Consider the following 12,962-nt stretch of genomic DNA (forward strand, 5'->3'; position numbering starts at 1 on the left):
AGCTTCCTACTTTCCCCACTCGCTCTTGCTGCGCGTGCAAGTCACTCTCTTCCCTCCCCCTCCATTATTTCAAATAAAAATAGGAACCACCACATGTGTGGGGCCCTTTATGGAAAAATAAATCTAAAGTTTTAAAAATAATCCTAAATTTATGATTGGTTGGAAAAATGGAAAGTTTTCCACCCAAACTTTTCCCATCTTATTATTAATTATTTATTATTTAAGAATGTCTTAGGTATAAGAAATAAAAAAATATATATATTATTTAACTTAATTATATGTACCATAATACTAAAAATTTCTATAAAAAAAAAATTATTTTAAATCTATGTTTTTCTTCATATGGGTTCAAATTTAATAGGGTAATTTTTGGAAATGAAAAAAAAAAAAGAAAAAATCACCGAACGATTCAGTCAAAATTTTGATATGAAAAACATACGTGCAACGACATTAAAGTCTTTAATTATTTCTCGTCTGCTTCTCGAAAGGGGTCATAATTGAGAAAATTGATAGATAAAATAAGATTTCAAAATAGATTAAGGAGTAATTATTAATCTAAAAAAATATATTTTTCTGATTTGAATTTTTTTACTGTTAACTCTCCTCAAAAATGGTCCCGTTCTTATTTTCAGAACACGTTTCAACCAAGATAAAATTGACTATACACGACTTAGAAATAAATGATAGCATATCTACTCATATGATGACATTTATATGTATTATATAATACAAACTTAGATATATGTATATGTTTGAGCGTTCACATATAAATTTATATCATTGACTTATTGACCAAGATAAATATCTTTACTCGTTAGACGTATGCTTAGGCTCGTACATACCAAGTCATTTTCCTAACAAATTTGTCTCTTTAATTTGTTTAATATTTTATTTGATATTATATTATTTTTATTTAAACCAAGTTACTTCAAGATCTAGGCAGAATCAAAACTTTTTTTTCGAGGAATAAAATTAAATTTAAATTATATAACACGACTTGATTTATAATGTTACGAATTTGTCAACCATATTATAAAATCTAATTTCATCACTCGACATTGTCTTATGTCCAAGATCCAACTAAAATTTCATGTCGGTTAGGAGCGAAAAGAAGTGGGCTCATAGTGTTAGACTTTTTAGCTAAAGTTTAAAAAATTAATTCATTCTTATATTATAACTAAAGAAAATATAAAAGGTTAATTGTATTATAAGTATTAAATTTGTGATTTTAAAATAGCTAAATTAATAAAAAATATTAAAAGTAACATAATTTCATAAGACGAGGTTCACTCCTTTTCATGTACAGTAAGTAGATGAGTAGTTGCAAGTTTAAGTAACTATACGTCTCGAAGGAAAAGAACTTGTGTTAGAGTCACAATAAGAAAAAACTTGTGGAAGAACGTCTACGTTGATGGAATACATTAAGGACAGTTCTTACAAACGTGGAGTTTCTCTCATATTAAATGTTTTCTTTTAATTTTTAATAAAATGAAATTGGTTCCCAATGCTTTCACTGTAAGGACGAAGATTTCGTTCGTTTCATGTAGATACCACATTTTGGTTTTCCTTCAATTCATTTGGACCAATCCGATCCATTCGATTTGATTGATCTGATCTAGTTTAGTTCGATTGGTTTTTTTTTTTTTTTTCGTTTTTTGAGTGGATTTAAGCGTACTATTCTTTAATATGATTTTAGAGCTCAATGAGAAGATTTTGAACGTTGTAGAGGAAAAAACATTATTTTCATAGGATACTCGAGATTGATAGACTAAAAAAATTTATGTGAATTTATTAAATTGGTAGCATCATAAATTATTTAGTATATCAGTTTATGAGCATCATAAAGTAGAGACATATAAATGAACCGAGATCACATTAGAATAACAGCAATCTTGAAGATAGGATAACTAAGAAAGATTTGAATGAAAATTAAAGTTACTACTCATACTAATAAAGTGCACCTTCCTTTTCGGTGGCTCAATCATAGGAACTCAACAGTGAAACAACTTGTGTTGATTTGTGGGGGATAGTTTTCACTCTTAACAAGCAAAGAGTAGTGTAACAGCCCAGCCCACTGCTAATATATATTGTCCGCTTTGGCCCGTTATGTATCGCCGCCAACTTTACAATTTTAAAACGCGTTTACTAAGGAGAGGTTTCTACACTCTTATGAGGAATGTTTCATTTCCCTCTCCAACCGACGTGGAATCTCACAATCCACCTCCTTGGAGGCCCAACGTCCTCACTGGCACACTGCTCGGTGTCTGTCTCTTATACCATTTATAACAGCCTAAGCCCACCGTTAGTAGATATTGTCCGCTTCGACTCATTATGTATCGCCATCAGCCTCCCAATTTTAAAATGTATCTACTAGGAAGAGATTTTCACACTCTTATAAGGAATCATTCGTTCTCCTCTCCAACTGATGTGAGATCTTAGAAGTAGGTAGAGATTTCCACACTCTTATAAGAAATGATTCGTTCTCCTCTCCAATCAATGTCAGATCTTGAAAGTAGGTAACGTGATCATGTTATATGGGATGCAACAAAATGCTAAAGCAATCCCGTACCAAATCTAGGACATGGGACGTCACCATCTTTATATTTTCTAAACAAATATTTGAAATTTTAACCGAATTCAAAAAAACAAAAACAATTTTTTTCAAAGTAAAGGTGGAATATTATTTTTTTAGGTTTTTACAAAAGCATTATACCACAAATAAAGGTGGAACATTCCAATAAAAAGAAGTTATTCAAAGAATATACTCTAATATACAAATCAAAATCCCATGTATCTAAAGCAATCTCCCTCTCTTTCCCTCTCTTGAAAAAAGCCTCTTTTATTAGCTATCCATTGAAGCCATAAGCTTGAGCTTGTACCAACACAACACAACCATCCCTCTCTTTTAATTCAAAACAAACGATCCCACGTCAGTCACAATAGTGTGAAGACCTCTACCTAGTAGACACGTTTTAACAACGTTGAGGGAAAGCTCTAGCAATGGACTTGGACGGTTACAATATTAATATCTGTAATGGATTCTACCGACTATGGTCGGGTGTATATACAAAGTATTTTTATTTTAAAAAAATGTCTCTTACTCTTCTCTCATTTATAAAAAAGACAATCTTAGAATCCCACTTTGCTAGAAAAGACTCAACCCCATCTCTTCTCTCTCTCTCTCTCTCTTTCACTTCCATCTCCAACACTCGAAGAAGCAAGAACAAGAAAACGAAGAACATGTCTCCATAAAAAAACTCAATCGAAACAAGAACATGGCTCTACACCCACATGAACACACAACCCAACGCCACCACAACACTCTCTTCTTCCTCCACTGCACACACCAACAGCACCAACAACAACAACAACACCTGCAAACAGAGGACCCCATTTTCCACGACAATGGCGGCACCCACTTTCTGGAACAGACGACCCATTTCGTTGCTTGCGAAGATGAAGAGCTTGGTTATCTGTTAGCCAAAGAACGAGATCAGAATCTCGTTTTGGAGCGCTTAATTGAAAGAGACGCAGCTCTGTCTCTGGCTAGAACAGAGGCCATCGAGTGGTTGCTTAAAGTTAATACCTTTTATGGCTTCTCCTCTGTCACCGCTCTCTTAGCCATTAATTACCTCGATCGAATCCTCTCTGGTCCTCATTTTCAAAGAGACAAGCCATGGTTGCTTCAGCTTCTTGCAGTAACTTGCATCTCTTTAGCAGCCAAAGTCGAAGAAATTCGTGTTCCTCTTCTTCTTGATCTCCAGGTAAAAAAGGAAAAATCAAATTTTACTCAGAACCCATTAAAGTAAATCAGTTTCTAAAGATACCCATTTCGTAATTTTGCAGGTGGAAGATTCAAAGTTCATATTTGAGCCAAAAACGATACAAAGAATGGAGCTTTTGGTGCTGAGTGGTCTGAAATGGAAGATGCATCCAGTGACCCCTGTTTCGTTTCTTGGCATTGTAACGAAGCGGCTTGGGTTGAAGAATCAGTGCATTGAGAGGGAGTTTTTCCGGCGCTGTGAGCGTATTCTTCTCTCTCTCGTCTCTGGTAAAGTTAAAACCGCCATTGTTGATCCATAAAGAAAGCTTCTTTTTTTTACCATTTCATATGTTTTTTTTTTTTTACTTTTTCCTTTTTACAGATTCGAGATCAGTGGGGTTTCTTCCTTCTGTGATGGCTGTATCGGCAATGGTGAGCGTTGTTGAAGAGATGGGTGACTGTAACTGTTACTGTAACCCATTGGACTTTCAGGATCGCCTTCTTAATGCCCTCAAAATAACCAAGGTTTTTGTTTTTTACCCTCTCACTTTTTTACCCTCTTTTACCCAAAATCTCCTTCTTTTATCTCATCTTCATAAAAAAGATAAAAAATAAATAAATTTAAATTAAAAAATATATTGCACCCACCATTTTATTTGGGCTTAAAAAAATTATTAATATGAAAATAAATAGTCAAATAAAAATTGCATATGATTGGTGAAATATTTCACTTTTGATATAAATAAATAAATAAATGAAGAAATAAAATATTTATTATTATTGTTGTTGTGAAGACTTTTTATTAAAATTTTAAATTGAAAAACTTTAGAAAAAAAAAAAAAAAAAAAAAGCAATTATTTTAGTTTTGAAAATTTCAAAATGTATTTTTGTCCACAAGCTTCTTAAAAGCATCTGAATTTTCTTATTATTTTTATCATATAATTTAATATTTATTTACTCCAAATATCCAAAAAGTCAAAGTTATATAAAGTTAAAACCTAAAATGATTATTTTTCAATAACTTCCACTAAACTCAAAAGCTTAAGTCGATAATCGGATAATCTAAGAACGACCCGTCTTGACAAATGCAGGAAAGATCGAGGAAATGCTGCAACGTGATAAGGGAGATAACGAAACGGGAAACGAAAGCGAACCGATCAGGAAAGAAGAGGAAGCAGAACGAGGAGGACGAGGGAGAGGAAGAAGAAGACGACGACGAAGAGAGATCAAGAACATCATTAGAAACCGAAACAGAATCAGAATCAGAAGGAGGAGGAAGCCCAAATGGAGTAATGGAAGGCAATTTCAGCTGTGAAAGCTCCGATGATTCGTGGGGCATAGAAGAAGTCACAAGGTGTTGTTGTTCCAAAAGAACTAAAAGCAGTGAAGAATCATGAATTATGCATATTTTGAATGGGAAAGACAAAGGAATTAGCCATGTTTTTGGTTGATATGTATGTAGAGAGATTAATGAATGAATGAATGAATGAAGTTGGTGAGTGATATTAATTAGAGTGGAAAGGGGAAGGCCACACATTGTCCCACCACAGATTTGGGAGTGTATTTGTGTTTTTCGTCTGCATGTGGGAACAGGGCCACTCTGTCGGCCATATTCATTATGTTCCAACATTAATATCATCTTCACCAACCCTTTCTTCTTCCTCTTCCTCCCTCTTAATTTAACTCGATTCGTAACAGTTTGCTCATTGATGTTGCGCGTAACCAAGTGTTCTCGTGTAATGATTTATGACATGATTACGTTACTTACTCCTTTGTTTCAAGAGCCAAGAGTATCCTCATAATCCAAAACATGTCGTTTCAACATGTTTTGTCTTCATTCACTGATTTCTAGAAAAATTTCTCAGATGTCACCTAAACATGCAAAAACATGTTTAATTTTTTAGTTTCTATGTCTGAGCCACCGAAAAATGGAGGTGTATTTTGTTGGTATGGATAGTAACTTTCAATTCTTTTAAGACCTATGATGTTCTCATAATCGCTCTCATTCGGATGTGATCTTTGTTCATTTATGTACGTCTCTACCACTCAACTGTCATATTTCAACACGGAACGAGGGAGACTTCATTTTTCTATATAAAAGAAAAAAGAAAACATACGTTGATTCTAATCGATAAAGGAATATTGATTTAATGAAGAAAATACTTTATTAATTTACGAAATTTAATACTTTATAATATTGACTCTACAAATTTTATTTTAAAAAATTGGTCCTTTTTCTCTCTCCTGAAGGGGTTTCTCTCTCTAGAATTGACCTTAAAGAAAGAGCTTAAATTGAGTGGCAGAAGAGTGGTTGTGGAGGGAGAAGACCTTACCTCCTTATAACCTAATCTCTCTCACTTTTTTCTAAACTAACCCCATCTTTTTTTTTTTTTTTTTTTTTTGGGAGTATTTAGCGTTTATTTAATCGAACGATCTAACATATACTATAATACCATATAAAGGAAGAGTATATGAATGAATCGAGACTACATCCAGTCGTGATCATGAGAATAGGATGGTTAAGATATATGTAAAAGAATGGAAATCATTACGTGTACCAACAAGGTGCACCTTTCTTTTTAGTGGCTTAGTTCTAGGAATTTCATGGTTAAGCGTGCTTTACTTGGAGAAATTCTACGGTGGGTCACACCCTAGTAATTTTTCTAAAATACATGTGAGTGAGGACAAAGCATGCTGAAAGAACTCGTGTTGGTTTATGGGGATAGTCATCACTCTTATAAGCAAGAAGTAGGTAACGTGATCATGTCACAGGAGATGCTAAGGTCTCCCTAGCAAACGCGTTTTAAAAACCTTGAGAGAAACCCGAAAGAAAAAGCCTACACAGGACAATAATATCTACTTCCGGTGAGCTTGAGCTGTTACAAATAGAATTACATTAGTTAAATTTACAGTTTAACCCATTCTTCTTACTTTAGGTTTGGTACACTCTCCATACCCTTCATAAATTCGATATTTATATTTCCCTCCACTTCTGACTTTCATTTCTTGTCATGTTCTTGTCTTTCAACTACAATCAATTTTTTACATGTCTTACCGTTTAAAATCTTACCTTTTGCCTCTTTAAAAAAATATTATCCAAAGTCTTTCCTAATTAGGTCTAAATATAACGATAATATAATATTGGTTCTCGAGTAAAAAAAAATTAAAGATTTAAATCTCTTGCACCCGTACGTAAAAATGTAAAATTATGGATAATAGGTTGGATATGTAATAATTAAATGCAATATTGATTAAAAAAACCCACTTTTGCTTTTGGATCCCTCACTTTTTATTATTTTTCTCAATGCCCTTTGCCTTTCGTTATTCACGTGTCTCAACAAATTATAAGGATAGAGAAAGAGTAATAAATGAAAAGATACTCTAGTAAGAAGCCAAATATCTATATATATATATATATATATATATATATATATATGATAAGCTATAATTTAGTATTAAATATCTCGAACAAAGTCTTATTTTATGTTTTTTTTTTTTTTTCCAAAAGTTAATATTTTAGGTCTTCGATATGGTTTGAAAACTTGAGTTCCTTTACGGGTAAGAGTGCCTCCTTTCTTGGAATCAAATTTAAATTTGGTATGAATCTTTTATTTTTTGGGAGATGCAATTTTTAATTATTAAAAAAGCGTTGAAATTTAATTAAAAAAAGATGAAGGGTACAAAAATTGAGGTTTTGAAAATTTGGGATCAATTAATAAATACTTTTATAATATGGAAAAAAAATAAAAATCTTATTTTTTTCAAAATGTTTAAAATTTTTGAACACATTTCAAAAATAGGTAATACCCAAAATAGAAAATTTGATAGCAATAAATATGCATGAAATTGGGTAATAAATGTTTGTTTGTTTATAAGATTAGAGGTAGTTAGGTAAATTATTAAGCTCATTAATACCTACATAATAAAATAGGGGTTAATCTTAAAAAAAATGTCACAAAAAAGAACAAAATATATTATAAAAGGCGTTTTGGAATTATATCCATGTTGTCCATTCATGATGTAAATTTGTAGTGGGTTCTCAATGGATGATTCCCTTTTGGTTTTGTTCTATTTGCTTTTTGGGTTTCATTTCTTTTAGCAAGAGGAAAGAAAAAAAAGGACAAAAATCCCTTCTTTGTCTTTGTCTTTCTTCCCACCTTCTAACCCGATCAATTCGAATCATAAAAGTTGTGTTGTGTTGGGTTAGCTTCTTTTTTCGTTAGGGTTAGGTTGAAGTTTTAAAAAATTAAAAAATTCAGGTCGGTTTGAGGACTACTGACGGAACAACTAAACCAACCTGAAAATAGAGTTACAATCCAACTCAATCCTACTCTACCTTTAAGATCATTAGAAGGATTAAGAATATTTGACGTTTATAACTGAGGTTAGTAATGCATCTTGACGGGTAAATGTTTGATATTTGAGTATGATGAGATTTAGTTAAAAATTAAAAAAACCCAACAACCCAACTCGAAAATGGAGGGTTGAGTTAGGTTGGGTTTGATTGTGGATTCTATTAGGGTTTCGTGAGTCACTAACTCAAGCAACTCAAAATTTCGAGTCGGTCTAAAAGATTTCTCCAATCCAACCCAACTAGTATACGTCCCAAACGATAAAATCTTGACCTTTATATTGGATTTGAGAGAGAAAGGGGGAGTGGGTTTTGGTTAAAATGGAGGAATTTGGGAATATGAACAAAGTTGAAAAGGCAAAAGGTGGGAAATTTTGAATTTGGGAGACAAAATGTTTGGTAGTGTGGGGAAGATCAAATTTTGGTCACTTTTTTTCTTCTTCTTTTACTTTAGGGATGGTTGGTTATGCATACAAATGCATGCTATTCCCATCATCATTCATTAGAGGGTAAAAGGAACACAGCTTGCTCCCAACAAGAACCAAAGATTATGAGGCTCACATTGTGTCCCCTTCTCCAATAATTGTAGAATAATATTATTGAGAGCTTTCAAACACTTTTCTTTCTTCCCTTTTCCATAAATCAAATACTCACAAATTCATATCAAAACGGTACGTATCAACCACTAACAGATATTGTTCGCTTTAGCCTGTTACGTATCGTCGGAACGTGTCTATTAGAGAGAGGTTTCTACACCCTTATAAAGAATGATTCGTTCTCCTCTTCAACCGATGTGGGATCTCACAATCTGCCCTCTTTGTGGGCCCAATGTCTTCGTTGGCACACTGCCCGACGTCTGGCTCTAATAGCCTTTGTAACAACCCAAACCCACCACTAATAGATATTATCTACTTTACCCTGTTACATATCACCGTCAGCCTCACGGTTTTATAACGCGTCTACTAGAGAGAGGTTTCCACACCCTTATAAAGAATGATTCGATCTCCTTTTCAACCAATGTGGGATCTCACAATTCGCTCTCCTTGTGGGCTTAGCATCCTCGCTAGCACACTGTCCCGTGTCTGTCTCTGATACCATTTGTAACAGCTCAAACCTACTGCTAATAGATATTATCTACTTTAGCCTGTTACGTAGCACCGTCAACCTCACGGTTTTAAAACGCGTCTATTAGAGAGAAGTTTCCACACTCTTATAAAGAATGCTTCGTTCTCCTCTTCAACCAATTGGGATCTCACTATCTGCCCTCCCTGTGGGCCCAGTGGGCCTAGTGTCTTCATTGGCACACCATCCAGTGTCTAGCTCTTATAGCATTTGTAAGAGATTTGTCTACTTTAGCCCGTTACGTATCGCCGTCAGCCTCAAGGTTTCAAAATGCATCTACTGGAAAGAGGTTTCCACACCCTTATAAGAAATTATTCGTTCTCCTCCCCAACCGACATGGAATCTCACAAAAACTTAAAGAACGTAGAGGTACAGAAACCAACCCATACGAATTACTTTACAAAATCAACGTCGTGGATCGAGGGAACAAATATGTATACAATGTTAGGGTTTAGGTTATAATATTTAGAAGGAAGGTTGAAGATAAACTTGGATGAATGTCAACAGAAATGAGAGGTGAGGAAGGAAAGTATTGTTCTTTATGAAAAGAAAAAAGAAAAAAACACATCTTTCCATTGACTAAGCTTTGGTCTTTCTCATTTGTTAATCAAATGATTTTAACTTCAAATCCCACATCGTAAATGTTTCCCTCTCACGATCTTTGTCTCTCTTGGTGTTTTTTTTTTTTTTTTTTTTTTTTTTATTTGTTNCACAGCCTGTAAAGCTCAAAGGACAGCAGAAGATCCATCCATGGTGGCCCTCTTTCTCTCTCTAAAATTCAGCTAATTTTCAACCAAAGGAGAGAGAAATTTGATCCATGGGTTAATATATTTATATGAGCAACACCACAAACATATACCAACACTTCACACTTTCCTAGCCTGTCCCATTCTTTGGCTCTACCTACCACAGACCACTGCCCCACTCTACACAAACCCTAGATTATATATGTCTTTTCGGGTTCGTGTTTAATAGATTCTTAAGCCTTAAAAAAGTATCGAGTAAATTTCTAAACTTTCAATTTTAAAATCTTGAGGAGAAGTTCGAAAGGAAAAGTTGAAAGAGGACAATATCTACTAGCGGTGGGCTTGGACTGTTACAAATGGTATCAGAGCCAAGCACCGAGCGGTGTGCCAGCGAGAACGCTGAAAAGGAGGTGGATTGTGAGATCCCATATGATGTTGGGCCCTGAAAAGGAGTGGATTGTGAGATCCTAAATCGGTTGGAGAGGAGAACGAAACATTTTTTATAAGGGTGTGGAAACCTCTTCGTAGAAGTCTGGAAGGGAAAGTCCAAAAAAAAATAACGGGTAACCGTGGGCTTGAGTTGTTACACTTATTGACTCATACAATAGGTATCTGGATGTTGAAAATGACAAATAAGTCCCTAGCTCAATGCATCTTCAATATAATCGTAACTTAATTTTCGTGTCTAATAAATTATTATTTAATACGAAATTTGGAAGAAGAGTGGGAAATGAGTATCACAAGTTTGAGTGAAAGCTGCTGTTCTCATGTCCTTCGGTATTGACATCATAAAAATAAGAAAAGAAAAGGTGTGTATTAGATACTCATAAGTTCTGATATATGGGTCCCTTTCTAGAAGAAAAATCAATTTCACAACAAATTTTTAGCTTCTTTACTCCTTTTACCACTTAGACTGGCTTACATCTGCCTTTTAAACATTTGCGGGCTCCATACGAGCGTGCTGCGAGAGTCACGTGTAGAGAGAGTTATGGGTAGAGAAGTATTACAATCCAATTCCGTTCATACTAGAATTAAAACTAAGATCATGATGATGAAAGGATAAATTCCAAACATCATTGCATGTGTAATGACACTAAGTTTTTAAAGGAAATTAAAACTGTCTACCGTATGTGTGATATAATCTTTTTATGCATAAATATTTAAATAAAATAATTCATAAAAACGATTGTCCGACTTATACGGTTAAATAAAAGTGTTTTAGAGTAAAACAAAAGAAATATTCAAAGTAGGTTAAAATAAAACAAAAGGAAAATATTAAAAGAGTAATGATCTATACTAACTTAAAGTCTACGACAAATAAATGCAACTACTCTACGTAGGTTCTATGGTCTTTGATGCGATGTTGCTGTCAATTGTACAAGAATGTCTTGCCTTTACCTGAAATATAAAAGTAACACGTGACTTGAGTATTTTAAGAAATACTAAGTAAGTGACTCGACTGTTGGAGTTAGAGAAATGCAAACACATGTAACAATGAGACGTATCATTTAAAATTATATTTCTCTTAGGTGGCTTTCGAGCCTGGGTTATTGGATATGTATTTATTCCTCTACACACCATCTATACATGCAAATATGGACACACCAGACGGTTCACACATCCCTTGGGCCTCATGTTGGTCGGGCTAGCGTTTGTGGCACTGTTGTCGGACACTCAAAAGAAATAGCGACCGTCGTAGCATCATGTTAAACATGATGATCATTTTCATTTTCATAATGCATGCATCCATACTCATCATAAAGGAAAAATATCCCGATGCATGTGAATATACATTACGCAAGAGGTCACAACATTTTTCATAGTAAATAACTCAGGTAAGACAACACCTCCACCTTCTTCATTTCATTTATAACATAGCCTTCAAAACATGTATCGGGGGTTGTATGTCATAGGTCTTCTTGTCTCAAAACATTTCATTGCATGTCATACATATTACAACATAGCATGACGCTTCATAATTTATCAAGGCATAATATGACTTCTATTTGTATTTAATGTTATTGAACATATGTGGGCATATCATATAACAAACCATATCATATCATTACAACATATCGTACCGTTCAACATATCATATCATAAACACAATACATATATCAAACATATGACACGTGCGGGTTACTGGACATGTGTCATCATGCATAACACAAATCTTCTAACCATACCGATAGTAAGACCACTTACTTAGTTGACCTTAGCCAAAGTTCTATCTAGTTCCAAATTTGTTTGCTTTCATCCTAAAAATTCGTTCTTATGTCGAGGTTTCACCTATTTTAAATATTCACTTAACTCTTGCCGTAAAAGTCAAATAACATGTTTTCATTTCTTCTCGATTGTGTCTGATAGTAAAATTTAAATTAAAAAATATATGTCAATATTATTTTATAGTGCTTGGATTATTATTTATTATAATATTATTTTCATACAAACCATTTAAAAAGACAGTTTTTTATTTAGCTAAATAAAAGAAATTTAACTCACCTATTGTGACAAACTCTTCAAATCTTCGAGCCACATCCCTTAAATGTGCATAAAGACCATTTTTGTGTTTCGGTTTGGTTTTGCGAAAAGGAATTAAATGTATTCTACTGAAGAAATTGTGAGCGGTTAATGGAGAGGTGAGAAATCTGTTAATGGTTGTTACCATTAGGTTAGATCACGTCATTGTTATTACTTTGAATTTCGTGGTTTCGCTTCCACTTTTTTTCCATTGACATTTACCTTTCCAAACGTTTAGGTTTATGATATTGTGTATGAAATATTTTTAATGTTTTTTTCTTTTTGTTTTTTTTTTTAATATAACTATGAGATTCCACGTCTGTTTGAAGGAGTAACGAAACATTTTTTTTTATAACGGTGTGGAAACCTCTCCCTAGTAAATTNACATTAAGCATGTCATGCATATAAGTGACGATCTCTATTTTATTAGAAAATAGAGTCGTTACAAACGAATATCTCA

General features: G+C 33.7%; 1 protein-coding gene across 1 annotated transcript; it reads left to right on the forward strand.

Moving 5' to 3' along the window:
* The first annotated feature begins 3,153 nt into the window (after positions 1 to 3,153).
* On the forward strand, positions 3,154 to 5,427 carry LOC111793661 (cyclin-D3-1-like). The gene is made up of 4 exons (XM_023675647.1): positions 3,154 to 3,764; positions 3,847 to 4,051; positions 4,146 to 4,288; positions 4,855 to 5,427. The coding sequence occupies exons 1-4, from the start codon at positions 3,276 to 3,278 to the stop codon at positions 5,158 to 5,160; spliced, it is 1,143 nt and encodes a 380-aa protein (XP_023531415.1). The 5' UTR covers positions 3,154 to 3,275; the 3' UTR covers positions 5,161 to 5,427.
* Positions 5,428 to 12,962: the final 7,535 nt, after the last annotated feature.

This window comes from Cucurbita pepo, chromosome LG04 (genome assembly GCF_002806865.2).
Source record: "Cucurbita pepo subsp. pepo cultivar mu-cu-16 chromosome LG04, ASM280686v2, whole genome shotgun sequence".
Taxonomy (NCBI): Eukaryota; Viridiplantae; Streptophyta; class Magnoliopsida; order Cucurbitales; family Cucurbitaceae; genus Cucurbita; species Cucurbita pepo.

Coding starts and splice junctions, on each gene's coding strand:
- LOC111793661 (XM_023675647.1), top strand. CDS start 3,276: ATGGCTCTACACCCACATGAACACACAACCCAACGCCACCACAACACT. Junction 3,765..3,846: donor CTCTTCTTCTTGATCTCCAG/GTAAAAAAGGAA, acceptor GTAATTTTGCAG/GTGGAAGATTCAAAGTTCAT. Junction 4,289..4,854: donor ATGCCCTCAAAATAACCAAG/GTTTTTGTTTTT, acceptor TGACAAATGCAG/GAAAGATCGAGGAAATGCTG.